Source organism: Castor canadensis, chromosome 18 (assembly GCF_047511655.1).
Source record: "Castor canadensis chromosome 18, mCasCan1.hap1v2, whole genome shotgun sequence".
Taxonomy (NCBI): Eukaryota; Metazoa; Chordata; class Mammalia; order Rodentia; family Castoridae; genus Castor; species Castor canadensis.
Window position 1 is genome coordinate 47,295,446 of NC_133403.1, and position 16,833 is coordinate 47,312,278.

Below are 16,833 nucleotides of genomic sequence, written 5' to 3' on the forward strand. Positions count from 1 at the left end.
TTTCCTCCAGCATGTGTCTTTGTCATATCTAAAGAGCATTATCAGCTTGCTGCTTGAGCTCTTAATCCCTCCCCTTCTCTCAGCCCCACATCAGCCCCTCAGTAAAATTTTGAGTTCTCTCTCCATTATGTTCTGGTTCCTTCAACTTCAGAAGTATAGTCCAACCACTATTACAGTTTCATCCAGGGCTGCTACAAGAGCTTTCTTATGAGACTCTGCCCTTTTTTTTTTTTTTTTTTGATGGGACTGGGGTTTGAACTCAGTCCTTTGTGCTTGCAAAGCAGGTGCTCTTCCACTTGACCCACACCTCCAGTCCATTTTGCTGTGGTTATTTTGGAGATGGGGTCTAGTGAACTATTTGTCCAGGCTGGACTTGAACCTTGATCTCAGCCTCCCAAGTAGCTTACAGGCGTGAGCCACCAACACCCAGCTTATTCTGCCCTTTTCTTACTCATCTTTTATGTAGTAACCAAACTGATCAATTAAAAGCAGATTACTAATCCAGGATCTGTTTTAATTAAACCATTTAGGATAAAGTGAAAACTTTTTGCTGTGGCCTTTCATAGTTTGATTCCTGTTACTCTGTTCATTTGGTGAATTTTGCTGTCCTGGGCTTTTCCTATGTCTTAAATCATACCATGCAGGTCTCCTCAGGAACTTTATATTTGGCATTTCTTCTGTTTGGGAGTGTTAATTTTCATGGTTTATTCATTTTCCTTTTTAATGTCGCATTGTCACCTGATCCAAATGTCTTGCCCTAGTTATTTTTGTATCCTGTAAATTTATGGTTTTTTTTTTTTTTTTTTTTTGTGGTACTGGAGTTTGAAGTCAGGGCTTCTCACTTGTGAGGCAGGCAACTCTACCACTTGAGCCATGCACCTAGTCCTTTTTTGCTTTTAGTTATTTTTCAGCTAGGGTCTTGCATTTTAGCCCAGGGCTAGCCTCAGACTGTCATTCTCATACCTATCTCCTGTTTATCTGGGAACACAGGCATGAACCACCACACCAAGGCTTGAATTCACTTTTTTTTTTGGCTGTACTGGGTTTTAAATTCACCTTACACTTGCTAGGCAGGTGTATTACCATTTGAGCCACTCTGACAGCCATTTTCTGTTGGGTATTTTTAATATAGGGTCTCTTGAACTATTTGCCTGGGCTGGCTTCAAACCATTATCCTCCTGATCTCTGCCTCCCAAGGCGAGGATTATAGGTTTGAGCCACCTGTACCTGGCTAAATTCACTTTTTAATGAACTAAAATTCAGATATAAAAGAATTGGGAATTGGCCCATAAGTGCAAATAAATTTAAAATAAAAACCTTTAAAAATTATTTTTATCACTACTAGTTCACTGCCAATTTCATGAAGGGGGACCTGTTTTGCTTGGTTTGATTCAGTTCCCTTGCCCTTGTCCTTGGCCAGTATTTCTTTTGAAGGCTCATGCCTATAATCCTATAATCTTAGCTACTTGTGAGGCTGATCTTGTTTCAAGGCCAGTCCAGGCAAATAGTTCTTGATATCCCATGTTCAAAAAAATAACTGAAGCAAAGTGGCCTGGAGGTGTAACTCACCTCCATGTAGAGTGCCTGCCTTGCAACTTGCAATTTGCAAAGCCTTGAGTTCAAACTACAGTGTAACCAAAAAAAAAGAAAAGAAAAGATTTATTGCATGCAGGAATGCAGGAGGTTTGTTGTTGCTTTCTATGTTTTATTTATTTTTGTTGAGTTGAATCAAACCCAGGGCCTTGTGCATGCTAGTTAAGTAGTCTACCATTGAGCTACATCCCCGTTATTTGTTGTTTTTGTTTTTTATTCTTGTTTATTGCCATGCTGGGGTGGAACCAGGGGGCCTGACACATGCCAGGCAAGCACTCTATAAACACCAGGCCATACATGATTTTTTTTTTTTCTTTTGCACTATTAGGGTTTGAATTCAAGGCTTTATGCTTTCTAGGCAGATGCTCTACATGTATGCATTTTAAAGCTCTTTAATTACATTCAGAATTCAAGAACTGTTTTGTGGTTTTTTTTTGTTTTTTCTCTTTTCCTAGCAGGCTGGGAAGAATGGCACCAGAAAATTCAAGATGAGCTTGAAAATGGTGAGAAAAGCTATGCTTGTAATATGTTTGGAAAACTTCATCTGAGCAAAACCTGTATTTCTTCAAGGCAAAGACTCCATAAGTATAACACACACAGGAAAAGTTTGACACAACACTCGGGCTTAAGCAGAAATTACTTAAGAACAGATTCTGATAAGTTGCATAGTTATGAGGAATCACATTTTCTTAAGCATCAAAGAGCTCGGAACATAGAAAAAAGCTGTGTGTGCAATGAATGTGGGAAAGCTTTTCGTTGTAAATCACAACTCATTGTACATCTCAGAATTCATACGGGGGAGAGGCCTTATGAATGCACTAAATGTGAAAGAGCCTTCAGTGCCAAGTCAAACCTTAATGCTCACCAGAGAGTTCACACAGGAGAAAAACCCTACTCATGTAGTGAATGTGGGAAAGTCTTCTCTTTCAGGTCACAGCTCATTGTCCATCAGGAAATTCACACAGGAGGGAAACCCTATGGTTGCGGTGAATGTGGGAAAGCCTACAGTTGGAAATCTCAGCTTATTTTACATCAGAGAAGTCATACAGGAGTAAAACCCTATGAATGCAGCGAATGCGGGAAAGCCTTTAGTTTGAAGTCTCCATTTGTTGTACACCAAAGAACTCACACAGGAGTGAAACCCCATAAGTGCAATGAATGTGGGAAGGCCTTTCGGAGTAAGTCCTACCTCCTTGTTCACATCAGAATGCACACAGGGGAAAAACCCTATCAATGTGTTGATTGTGGGAAAGCCTTCAACATGAAGACACAACTCATTGTACACCAGGGAGTTCACACTGGAAACAACCCTTACCAGTGTAGTGAGTGTGGCAAAGCCTTTGGCAGGAAGGAGCAGCTGACTGCTCACCTGCGAGCCCACGCAGGGGAGAAGCCCTATGGATGCAGTGAGTGTGGAAAGGCTTTCAGTAGCAAGTCGTACCTCGTCATACATAGGAGAACACACACAGGAGAGAGGCCCTATGAGTGTAGCTTATGTGAGAGAGCCTTCTGTGGGAAATCACAGCTAATTATACACCAGAGAACTCACTCAACAGAGAAACCCTATGAATGCAATGAGTGTGAAAAAGCCTATCCCAGGAAGGCTTCTCTTCAGATACACCAGAAAACTCATTCAGGAGAGAAACCCTTTAAGTGCAGTGAATGTGGGAAAGCCTTCACTCAGAAGTCCTCTCTCAGTGAACATCAGAGAGTTCATACAGGAGAGAAACCATGGAAGTGCTCTGAATGTGGGAAATCCTTTTGCTGGAATTCAGGGCTTCGGATCCATCGGAAAACACACAAAGGGGAAATCCAAGTGATGAAATAAATGTTAAGACTCCTTTTTACAGGAGCTGGTACTTTGGAGACCTCAAAGGATAATTCAGACAGAATTATAAGCAGCAAGTCCTAAAAATACACTCACTTCAAGTAAGTAATATGGGAGAGACCAGTTACATTTGGAATGAGTATGCAAAAGTCTTCAGAAATGAGTCCCACAAACCTTTGTAGACAAGAGAAAGATTGAAAGAATGAGTAGCAGTAACCATACCAGCAGGACCAGGTGTGGTAATGTTGTCATGAAGATTTGGACCATTCACATTGAGAGCACTTTGTAAGATCAATAAATCAGGGAAGCATTTTTTCAATAGAAAATGTGTTAAATAGGAGGTCACATTGCAGATGTGAAGTCATGTTTTTATGAATAAAGGCAACTCAGTTGTAAACAGACTTTTCATGGTCCAGTGTCTTAATATGTAAATAAAGTAAATTAAACGCTAAGAAACTTATTCTGAAAGTTGAGAGATATTTCATGTAACTTTTCCTAGTTAACACTGAATAGCACTTTTTAAAATTTTGATATTTTTAATGTAACTTGTTATATATATATATATTTGATAGTTTGTGGAACACATGCCCCAATATTCTCCATATTAAATGCTAAATATCAGCACTGTCTCTTTATTTCTCAACAATATAACTGAAACAATGTGGCTTATAGTAGGAATTATACATTTATCCAAGGAAGTTTACTCATTCAGTGGTCTGGCCGTTATTGCAGGGCTGTGTTGTGAGAGAACTCATTATGAGTACATTCCCTGTGTTAACAATTCAGTATCTGTTGTCTGTAGATGATATGAGCTCCCTTGTTCTGTCTGGAGAATACTTCCTCTGCTGTGTGCTTTCTTCTAATGATGTCTCTGAATGTCCTTTCCACTAGTCACAGACGAGCATCATACCCGTCGTTGTATGATAATGTCTTTTCCAGGATTGAGTCTAACTCAAGCTCATGTGAACAGATGAAATGTGACAACTCACTTTCTCTTGTCCCACAATCCTGTTGAGACTACTAATTAATCCTGAATTGATTCCCAGAATGACTTTGGATATTGCTGTATTTGGAACCAGGTTCTTGGGCCTTGTGTGTAGTTCTTCTTAACTTTTCAAGTTAACAGCGTGGTAGCTTTCTTAAATGAAGAGGGATGAGATTCTGTGTCTTACTACCTTGGGGCTTTAACTGAAAAGTTGTTGCCTTCGGATAGCCTGTCAGTAACATACTGTTACAGAGAGTAGCTAGGATTACAGGCGTGAGCCACCAGCACCTGGCTTGCTCTGGCTGTTAGAGATAGAGTCTTGCTTTTTGCCCAGGCAGGCCTGGACTGAGATCTTCCTATTTTTAGTGTCCCACCATGACTGGAATTAACAGGCATGCACCACTACACCCAGCTATTGGTTGAGATGGGGTCTTGTGAACTTTTTTCCTGGACTGGTCTCAGGGTGATGCTTCTGATCTCAGCCTCTCAAGTAGCTAGGACTACAGGTGCAAAGCACCAGTGCCCAGTTTTAATTGTGTTCTTTTTAAGTGTGGCTCCACTCCTATAATACTAGCTACTCAGGAGGCAGAAATCAGGAAGATCATAGAGAAATAGTTCTTGGCCCTATCTTGAAAAAACCCTTCATAGCCAGGCATTGGTGGCTCATGCCTGTAATCCAAGCTATTCAGGAGGCAGAGATCAGGAGGATCTTGGTTTGAAGCCAGCCCGGGTGAATAGTTCCACAAGACCCTATCTTGAAAAAAATCCTCCACAAAAAAAGGACTGGTGGAGTGGCTCAAGGTATAGGCCTTGAGTTCAAGTCCCAGTACCAAAAAAAAAAAAAAAAGAATGGTATTCAAGCCCAGCCCTGGCACAGATCTCTAATCCCACCTCTTGAGAGGCTGAAGTAGAAGGATTTTGAGTTTGAGACCAGCTTGGGGTACAGAGCAAGTTCAAGGTGCGCCTGGCATAGTGAGACCCTGCCTCAATAAAACAAAACCAAAGGAATTCATGTGAGCCTGATGGAGCACAGCTGTAATCCCAGCCCTGGGGGAGTAGAGTCACGATCATGATTTCAAAGACAGTCTGAGCTACACAGTGAGACCCTGTCTCAAAAAGCCAAGAACTGGCCAGGTGCAGTTGCTCACCCCTGTAATCCTAGCTACTCTGGAGGCAGAAGTCAGGAGGGTCACAGTTTACGGCCAGCCTGGGCAAAAAAAAAGTTGGCCAGACCCCATCTCAACTAATAAAAAGCTGGGTGTGGTGGTGTATATTATCATCTCAACTACACAAGAAGCTTAATAGGAGGACAGTGGCCCAGGCAAGTTCAAACCCCAGTCCTACTAAACAAAAACCCCAACCCCCACCCCCACCAAAACCCTAGAATTGAGAATATAACTCATCAGTAGTGCACATGCTAACATGCACAAGGCGTTGGGTTCCAACCCCAGCTTTACAAAAATAAACCTTGCTCATTTAAGGTTTTCTTGATACTATAAATCAAAAAAGAAATTGGGGTAGATATGGGCTCCTGCCCTGATTTACATACTTAAAGTAGCCATAGACTAGTTTTTGTTTTTATTGAAGGATATAATGTGAACCTATTTTCTATCAGTTTTAGGGTGCTACACTCAGAACACAACTTGCTATACTCAGAGGCTATTGAATACTAGCCCTGACCTCATAGACTGGATCATGCTACTGTGATCTGATGGACCAAACTGGAGTTAGGACGTGAGCAACTCAAGGTTAGGCTGTGGACCTTGAATCGCCCAGCAGTTATTTTCCTCATGGGTCTAGTAGGCAGTCTATGCTACATGGGTCTCACCATTTGAATTAAACAATACCTTCATGTGGAGAGACCTTTGTGCCTCAGATGCTGACAATATGTCTATTAAACATTTATAAATGCATACAGACTGCCTATGACTTGCAGATTCATTTATATAAGCAGTATATTCAAGATCTCCACTTGAAAAGACTTTTGGGGAAGGCTGATGAATCAACTGGAATTGAAAACCCTAAATGAAGGCAGAGCCTCTGTAAATGATGAAGTAGAAAAGGCCACCCACCAACAGTAGAAAAGCACAAGGAAACTCGGATTAGTCACTGTGCAAAACATACTTGCAACATTGACCCCTTTAAGGTCAGGTGTGAGTTGAACAACATTCAGCATGTCAACATAAAAACTGGTTTTAGGCTAGTACAACTTCAGTGCTGGCAAGTGCAAAACCAGGCAAAGTGCCAGGGTGGACTCACTCAGACTATACATGATTCCCATAGGCTATTATTGGTATTCCTGGAATAGCAGCTAAAAGAAAAATTACGGGCCAGGCATGGGTGGAGCATGTCTGTTAATCTCCATACTCACCTCAGGTGGCAGAGGTAGGAGGATTCACAGCCAGCCTCAGCTGCAGTGTGAGATCCTTTCTTAAAAAACAACAAAAACAAAATTCCACTCTATACAGTAGAAACCATGGCTTATAGTAATCAATTATTACTCACCAGAATATCATTGCCAAGAAATCCACACATACATTTACTTGGTATCAAGATAATAAAAACAGGCCTGGAGGTCTGGCTTAAATATTAGAGCATCTGCCTAGCAAGCACAAAGCCCTGAGTTCAAACCCCAGTACTGGAAAAAAAAAAGTAATATAAGATGGGGATGTAGCTCAGTGATAGAGCATTTGCCTAAACTGTGAGGCTCTGAGTTCAATCCCCAGCAAAACAAAACAATAGTAACATCCATAGGGAGGGGAACCCCATTTCCTTTTGCTGGTGACTGATTTAGGAGTCATGTTTCTGAGATCCTACCCAGTGATAATTTAAGTCACCTCATTAATTTTTCATAAGTGGTATTACTACTTGTTAGCAATGCATGAATGCATGCAAGATCATTTTCCAATTTCTGCCTTTTTTTTTTTGGTGGTGCTGGTGTGGCAGGGACAAGGGCCAGAAAAGAAACAAGCAAGTCTGTGTTCTGATACTGTAACAGAGGGGAGGGGATGGCATAACAGGGAGATAAAATTTAAAGAATCCAAACCTAAAGAAGGTCACGTGTCACTGGGGATAAAGTAGCCAATAGAGTTACATGCAACCATCTATGGGTTAAACCTTGCTTTTTGCTTCTGTAACCTGCTTGCAAGGGTATATAAGGTGAGACCCATTGTTCTTGGGCTCAGCCTTTGGATATGAATCTGCTGAGCTGCTGCCAGCATGCTAATAAATACTGCTTCATGAAAAGCCTTGTGTCCTGTGTCTGAGATTCCCATAACACTGGGGTTTGAACCCAGGGCCTCTTATTTACTATGCAGGCACTTTACCACTCAAGCCACACCTCTAGCCCTTTTTTTGCTTTAGTTATTTTTCAGATAGGGTGTCACGTTTTTGTTCATGACTGGCCTGGACTGTGATCATCCTACACAGCTGGGATCACAGGTGTTTATTCCCAAGTCCGGCTTGTTGGTTGTGATGGGGTCTTGCTAACTTTTTATTCAGGCTGGCCTCTAATCTTGCTCCTCCCAATCTGAACCTCCCAAGTAGCTGGGATTACTTGTGTGAAGCACTATCCCCAGCTCTCTGTGCTTCTATTTGTGTGTAATGATGTGATCAAAATGGGATCTCACACACAAAATGGCAATAATGGCAAAATCCTGGGCCCTTGAATATGAGTTGCTGATCCAACCCTAGAACTATTTTCTTCCAAATTCAGTACAAAAAGATATCCTTAGTCTTTATACCAAAAGATTTTGGTGATGATTCTTTTTCTTGGATTTAAAAGCATTTGAAGCCAGGTGCTGGTGGCTCACACCCATAATCTTAGCTACTTGGGAGGCTGAGATTGGGAGGACTGCAGTTCAAGGCCAGCTTGAGGAAATAGTTTGCAAGACCCCATCTCCAAAATAACCAGAGCAAAATGGACTGGAGGTGTGGATCAAGTAGTGGAGGGCCTGTTTGCAAGTACAAAACCCTGAGTTCAAACCCCAGTCCACCAAAAAGTAAAAGCATTTAGCTACGGAATCAAGACAGAAGGATTATAACTCTGAGAACCACAAAATAAAACAATGAATGGTCTAAAATTATTACATAATTATTAAATTATGTAGAAGACATGAAAACCATAAAAGAGACTAAGATGACATTAGGAAAGAATTAACATATTTGTTGACATGATAACCCTGACCTTCCATGGAAGGTGTAGCCATTACAAAGTGGACAATACCTTAGGTTCAGTATTTCTTTATGCTTTCTGTGATCACTAGTGGAATGTGTTTTGTTATCACTTTAAATCATCAGTTTTTTTTTTTTGTTTTTTTTTTTTGCCGTACTGGGGCTTGAACTACTCCACCAGCACTTTTTTGCGAAGGGTTTTTTCCAGATAGGGTCTCATGACTATTTGCCCTGGCTGGCTTCAAACTGTGATCCTCCTGATCTCTGCCTCCTGAGTAGCTAGGATTACAGTGGTGAGTCACCGACGCCTGGCAGCTGTTTGATTTCAGGTCTAGATAGTATTTTTCAGAATTGCATTTGGCTGGCTTACATCTCTATTGCTGGACATACTGAAGGACATTGTTGGAACTCAGAGGTTCCCCATTGCTGTGGATTGCTAGCTATTTTGGAATGCTGACCTGTTTTTCTGGGGTCACTGCTTTTATATCATTTTAGTATTTGTGAAAACCACAAGATTATGTGTATAGCATAATCTTAATTGTGGCATGTGTCTGAATCTTCAGTTCATGGATATCAATTGTTACCTGTGTGAAAAGAACAGAAAGGAGCTAAAATGAGGAAAGGAAAGAAGACCCATGTCAATCATGCTGAAAGCCCAAAGAAGCCAACAGCACAATATTTTGAGAGGCACAGAAGGCGTTCCCAAGGAGTATTCAGATGGAATCATGGAGCTGGGGAATGAAAGGAGCTTTTGAACTGAGATACTTGAAAACATTATTTCTACTGGCAAATATTCTGCCAGTAGTGCTTCAAACAGATGGTGGATGTTTAGGCAGAAAATCATATCATGTTATTGTGGGAACTTTTAACTCTTTAACAGCCATTGGAATTAAATATGACAATTATTTTTTGGGTAAGTGTTGTGAATGTTATACATTGGGGTCAGAAAGAACTACTGTATCTAAGGAAGTTAGGGTAATTTTTTTTTTTTGTAGTACTGGAGTTTGAACTCAGGGTTTCATGCTTGCTAGGCAAGTGCTCTACCACTTGAGCCATTCCACCAGCCCTAGGGTAATCTTTGTATTCCTTATTCAGCTGTGATGAGTGTACAAGCTGCAACCCTGTCCTGAGAAGGGAATGGTGACCTGGAGCTCATACTCACATGAATGAAGATTTAGTTATGCAATGAGCCACTGGGTCCAGAGAGGTGGTGGCTAAATAAGGGAGATCTAGAGTGGACCACAGTGGGAAATATCAGTATGAACTTGTGCTTGTGTTCCTGCAGATACACATGTATTTCCCTGCATTAATTATCTCCTGAGATAGCCAAGAAGCAATTATATCCAGTAAAAATAAGCACAGATACTATTCATATATTGGTGTCTAAATACCTTTCTCCTTGGAGAAATGGCTGATTCCAGGGCTTGATGTGGGAAAATACAAAATGAAATTGGAGCATTTTGCTGTGCCAGAAAAAGTAGTGCTCAAAAAAGGATGGGATCAAGAGTAACACTTGAGCATGGCAAACTGAGAAGCTCTTTAGGCCCGCTCCCCAGGAAAACTGGGTAATATTTAAAGTGTGTGAACTGGTGGAGTGGCTCCAGCCATAGAGCTTAGAAAGAGATTAATTAAAATAACCAAATAATCGTAGATTTTACCCCATGGGACAGCAAGAAATTCATTATAGCAATAATAATAATGGACCCCCAAAAGGGACTAATATGTAAACTTGCTACATTATCTAAAACATGCATATAGCAGAAAGTCTAACCCGTACATGAGAAAAAAAAATTCCTGTAGTTAAAAAAACCCAAAACTTCCCATACAAGTGATCAAATAGTGGATTAGCCAAAAACTTCAGGTTGCCATAATAAGTATATTTAAAGAAATAAAAGCCATGCAGCTGGGTGTGGTAGCTCATGCCTGTAATCCTAGCTACTTGGGAGGCAGAGATCGGAAGATCATGGTTCAAGGCCAGCCTGGGAAGAAGTTTTTGAGATCTTACCTCAATTAATAAAAATCTGGGCATGGTGGTATATCTGTCATCCCAGGTGTGCAGGAAGCATAAATAGGGTCATATTCCAGGCCAGCCAGGACACAAAGCAAAAAGGGATGGGGACGTGGCTCAGGTAGTACAGCACCTGCCTAACAAGCATGAGTCTCTGAATTCAAACCCCAGTACGGCCAAAAAAAAAAAAAAAAGCACATTTAAAGAAGTAAAGAAAGGTATGAAGACAATGTTTAATTAAATAGGGAACAGCAATAAAGAGATCTAAAGAATGCTAAAAAAAAAAGCTAGGTGGGCTGGTATACACCTATAATCCCAGCACTCAAACCCTGAAGCAGGGAGATTGCCAGTTGGAGGCCAGTCTGGTCTACATGGCAGATTCCAGGCCAGCCTGGGCCATGTGTGAGACCCTACCTAAAAAAAAATGTTAAAAGAACCAATTGGAAATTCTGCAGTGATAAATTACAATAACTGAAATGAAAAATTAGCGGGAATCAACAGATTTCGTTACTGACTTATTTAGTGTGAGCCTGGGGTCTTTGTCTCACAATTTTGACGAATGAAAATGACAGACAAGAGTGAGCAAAAGCAGAAAAAATTTATTGAGAGACAAAGAGCACAGAGCAGAGCTCCCACAGCAGCTGGGAGGGCTCCCAAGAGAGGATTACCACCAGCTAGTCTTTGTCTAGTGGTTTAAATTGTGGTAATGAAGAAAGTTCAGACAAAGCCTCTTACCCTGATTGGCTGGCAACCATTCAGATTGTCTTTTTGGGCCAACCAGGCATCTGCATGATTTGTTTATGTGTGTCTTGCCCTTTCAGGTCTCTGATCACTTGTCAGACAACGGCTAGGATTTGCTGTAGGATTTTGGCCATGTTCCTCTAGATGAGGAAGTGAGTCATGTGTCATGTAGTCTCTGTGCCCGTTACCTTCCCACAGAAGGGAGTCTCAAACCTGTTGCTTTCTCACAGAGACCTTGGAAATTGAATATATTGTGAGTTAATTTATTACCTTGGGGTGTGCTGTTTCCTCTACCTTCTAATCTGTTTCAATTTGAACTAGCAGAAGAAGGAATTAGCAAATCTGAAGATAAACTGATCAAGATTATGTAATCCAGCTGGGGATGTAGCTCAGCGGTTTGGTGTTTGCCTAGTATACATGAGGCCCTGTGTTCGATCATCAGTACCACGAAAAACTAAATTAAAAATAAAATTAATTAAAGATTACGTAGTTCAGAGAAAAGTGTCACAGGAACCTGGACCAGTTCAAATTTGGGGAAAGTCCCAGAGAGTGGACCTCAACCTGGTATCAGGTACTGAGTTTATTGCACCAGTAATGACTGAATTCACGACACTGTCACAGAACAGAAATTTCAGGATAAATCAGCTGGGTAAGAAAATAAGTTTTATTTAGCAAGCAAGAGGGAAGAGCAGAAGCACATCTTCCAGGAGATGTGGGCATTATGAAAGAGACACATTAACTCTTTTATGTATAGTGTATTTATAAAGCTCAAATCAACATAAGGGTCTGTAGTCCTTATCTCTGGGAAGGTTTCTTCATTTTCAACACTTATCTCTGTACCTGCTCCTTCATTCTATCCACCTGGCAGGTCAAATCATTTGCTGTGACAACCCTCTTTAATTGTATCTTATTATTTTTTTTTTTTAGTGGTACTATAAGAGGTACTCAAACCACTTTTGCTGAAAAGCACTGACTCCTTCTTGGACCCATGAATTAACTGAAAACAGGAGAAGCGTGGCACCCCTGCCTCCATTTTGTATCTGTCTTTGCTCTAAGCCACTCTCTTTATAGTCACTTTGCAACTACCTTGGCTACCAGAAAGAATAGAACTGATAGCATCTTTATGACAAGGGACTGAAACTGTTCCCTAGAGACTTGAAGGACAGACCATCCCTCCAAATGAGGACAATTACCTATAATGATGAGGCTGCACGCTGGAGCAGGAAAAATCATCTCATGGGAACCAGATTGCTCCCCTCAAGTGATGACAGCGATAACATCTTCCCTGGAACCCCTCTGGGAGCCCTGGGACTGAGATAATGGTCAACCAGAACACACCTGTGACTAGAATTGTTTAACTGTGCATACCTTTGTCCTCTGTCCCCAGTTTGTCTACTTTAATTTATGCTCATGTCTGTACTACAAAGATGGCTGAAGATGAGCTGCGTTTTTACTCTGTTTCTTCCCACGGCATGTCCCGAGCCATGTAATAAACCTCCTTTTTCTGCCTTCACCATGGCTCTTTATTTGGTGTTTAGAGGTGGGTGGCTGGCCCTGACATGGAATCTCAGGAGTTTGGGCCTTGGGTCCAAAACTCTGGTTTCAGTACTTGGGTTTGAACTCAGGACCTCACACTTCCTAGACAGGCACTCTTTGTGCTTGAGTCACTCCTCCAGTCCCTTTTTTTTTTTGAACTGGTATGTGTGAGATTCCCAGAGACAAAGGCTCTTTAATTGACACATGTGATGTATGTTTGCTATGCATATGCTTTTTAAAAACTTCTTTTTGGGTGTTCCTGGGTTTTAAATTCAGGGCCTTGCAATTGATAGGCAGGTGCTGTACCACTTGAGCTCTGCCCCCAGCCCTGCATATACTTCCTTTTAGGAGATATTTCTTTAGAACAGAAAGGCCATTTCTTCTTAGGAGATATTTGTCTAGGGCAGAAAGGCCATTTTTAGATGATTTATCTAGAGCAGAAAGACCATTTATCTCTGGTATGTATTGTAAGGTTAAGAAGAAAAAAGTGAAGTCAGTGTGGCTAACATTTGTATAGGTTGATGCAGGAAAACAGGAGAAAAGATACATGCTTAACTACTTAAGTGTTATAATACCCACTATATACTATGGTCCTTTGTCTTAATTTTCAAGACACCCTTTCCCATGTCACCTATTATAACTTGACTCAAATAAATAAGGTCATGAGCAAACTATGTCAGAAACAGAGATGGACATGCTTGTATCTTTCCACAGTGTAAGAATTTATTGAGTAACAATAAATTCACAAAGTAAAATTTGCAGGTGCTAATTCACCAAGTACTACTGATTTCACTTGATAGCGGCTGTGACTCACTCAAAACAAAGGACAGCCTGAAAGTTGTTCTATACAATATGGAGTAACTTTGGAGCAGAGTTCAGTCACAGTAGTATTTATGTTAATTTCCTGAATTTGATCTTTTTTTTGTTTGTTTGTTTTACCAGGGTTTGAACTCAGGCAACCACACTCCCAACTCTGAAACTGATAATTTTAATGTGGTTAGATGAATAGAATGATCTTGGAGATACACACTGAAGTGCTTGAGTGTAGAGAAATTATGCCTCTCACATATTCACACTCATGTATTTTCAAGAAAAAAACATTTATGGGGGGGAGCATGGTTCAAGTGGTAGAACACCAGCCTAGCAAGTGTGAGGCCTTGCGTTCAAATCCTAGAACGTCCAGAAAAAGAAAAATGACAAATGACGAGTACACTTATGTATGAAGACAACTGACATGGCAAAAATTAGGGAAATGTGGGTAAGTTCTATAGTACTTTTTCAACTTTTTTTTCTTTTTTAACTTTCCTATTGTATGGAATCACTTATTTATTTCTTTTTTGTGATGCTGGGGATGCCTCATACACAGGCAAGTACTCTTCCACTGAACTACATCCCCAGTCCTTTTTTTTTTTCAGTACTGAGGCTTGAACTCAGGGCCTTCACCTTGAGCCACTTCACCAGCCCTATTTCTGTAAAGGTTTGTTTGAGACAGGGTCTCGGAAACTATTTGCCTGGGCTAGCTTCAAACCGCGATCCTTCTGAACTATGCCTCCTGAGAAGCTAGCATTACAGGTGTGAGCCACCACCGGCAAGCTAAAAATAAATTTTCTTGTAGTGTTGGAACTGTTTAGTATCTTGGTTGTGGTTGCTGAAGCATGAACCCATCCAGTTCAATTTTATAAAATCAAACAGAACTTAATATACATACGAGTGTAAGTAAATCTGACACTACTAAGTAGTGAGGATTTTATTAGTATCAATTATCAAAACTATGTTTTATAAAATGTTAACATTGGGGGAAACTGTACACTAATGAATCTGTTTTCACACTGCAGTTTATTTTGAAATTATCTCAACAAAAACTCCATTGCACTTGTTATCAGATGTGCCTGCACCAATGTTTGGGTGGTGTCCTACGTTTCTGTCTTTGCTTTACTGATAAACTTTCTTGGTTTCTTGCATCCTAAAATTCTTTTTTGCAAGAACATCATGAACTCAGCACCCAAGGGCCAGACAGAAGCCCTCCCTTTTGCAGCTCTCTCCCTAAAGCATCACTGGTTCTCTTAACAGTTAAACAGTGCTTTTGAAGAGGAAGATAGCCTTAAAACGGGGTTGTAAAACATGGTAAACTGTCAAAAGCTGTAACCTCGGACAGAGCTGTGAGGAATTGCTCATTAGAGCCATGCAAAAGTTCAGGACCGAGATGAAAGGCACCATGCAGAGATAAGCACCCATTCCTGCCTTCCTTTGTCTCCACTTGTAAATAAACTTTCCAAAGCAGGACTCCTCTGCTGTTCTTATCTAAACCTTAGGTCTCTAACCCACTACTAGCCCTACTTTATGGGAGAGCACATTCCTTGTAACCTGATGCCCTGTATTGCCTTTTAAATATCCTGTGAATCCTTTGTTCAGGGCTCAGACACAGGTACACGTCTGGGGCCGCTAGCGTAAAATTAAAATCTGAGTTCTCCACCCCTCTAAGTGTCGCTTGGTTTCTCCTCTGACTATATTGCCACAACACTTTTAACAATATTTAACTACTGTCCAAACCAAACCAACAAAAAAACTATTGCATGGAGGAACGGTCTAATGGGCTATAACACAATCTTTTCAGCTAGTCATGGGTTCTCAAAGAAAGGTACTCAGGAAAAAGATAAAATGTAATGTAGGTAAGATTTCAGAAGGATCACAGAGGCGCCTAACGAACACCTTCAAGCAAACACACGGATTTCTAAGGGTGGGAGGGAATGCCTCTGTAGACCCTCCCTCAAAATACAAAGCTTCTAAGAACTGTGAGTTTGTGGTCCCTCTCCTCCGAACCCCCCCAAAAAAAGCTAAGGTAGAGAAAATCTCATGTTTAAGATATTTATTAGAGTGTAACGTCTGCCTAATAGATTGCACGCTGATACATAAAAACCCGAGCTTTTAAAACCGCATACTAACCTGTATAGAAAAGGGTACAAAATATCGTTAACTGCTACCTGCTTTTCACGTCTTCAAACTTTTGGTGACTTTCCCTGTGTTTCCAGCACAGGAAGGCTCCAGCGTCTGTCCCCTCCCGGCGCGTTTCTCTCACGCTCCCCTTCCCCCCACCTCGGGGCGCAGGCGCATGCATGTCGCAACCCCGCGTACCGCGCGGCATTCTGGGAGGAGTAGTTCCACAGCGCTCCTGCCCGCCGCGCAGGCGCATTCCGGTCCGCAAGAGCTGCGCTTTTCGCTTTGTCCTTCCCTGCCAGGAGGTGAGCCCGCGGCTTGATGGGTTGTGACTCGCATGGTAGCCGTCGTGGGGTGTCGCCGCAACCCTGGATCAGCGTTTTCCTCAGGGACGACGAATCGTCTCGCGGCGCGAGGCTGCTCATGCTCCCGCGGAGCTGGCTGCGGGGAGGTGGTGTCTGCGCCGGCCGTCAGTGGTGGGAGTGCGTGTGGGTGGTGGGCGGCGTACGTCTGTGGCTGGGTGCGTTGAGGGCGTCGGCGGCGATGCGAGAGGAAGTTGTCCAGCTTCGCGTCTTCCTCGCTTGTCCGCCACTTGCCGCGGCACCCGGGCCGTCGGCTATGGGCCGGAGCGGTCCGAGCTGGGTGCGGGGCTGCGTGCGCGTACGCGCGGGTTCGGCGCCCTGCTGGGGCCGCTGGTCACTGATGAGCCAGCCTGGCCTGGCCCCGCCGCGTCGAGTTGTTCGGAAGGGCCCTGAAAACCAGACATGCCAAAGTTCGGACCCTCGCCGGCTCAGATTTTGATACTGGCATTCTTTTTAATCCGAAAACCAGGGAGGCGTTTTGACATCATTAAAACATATTTTACTTACTTACTGAAACGGTTCTGCTTACCTGCTGTTTTCGTGGGTTAGGGACTTTAATATTTTAGCTCAGTGTTAGATCACTTGCCTAGCATGAATGAGGTCCCAGGTTCAATCCTCAGCACTGGGGGATTATAATAGGCTAAAGTCTACAGTGAGGCCCTTAACCTAAGAA

The 16,833-nt window shown here is 42.0% G+C and overlaps 1 protein-coding gene across 4 annotated transcripts in view; it reads left to right on the forward strand.

Annotated features, from left to right (window-relative positions):
- Window positions 1-16,833, forward strand: part of LOC109674196 (uncharacterized) — a 60,519-nt gene that overhangs the window by 8,741 nt on the left and 34,945 nt on the right. For 2 of the 4 annotated variants that reach the window (XM_074060974.1, XM_074060975.1), the window contains one exon: window positions 2,049-12,218. In XM_074060974.1, the coding sequence (XP_073917075.1) occupies window positions 2,049-3,421 (1,373 nt within the window). In that variant the 3' untranslated portion in view covers window positions 3,422-12,218. Of the gene's footprint in view, window positions 1-2,048; window positions 12,219-16,833 lie in introns of those variants that run through there. The other 2 variants (XM_074060980.1, XM_074060973.1) reach the window with 2 other exon arrangements.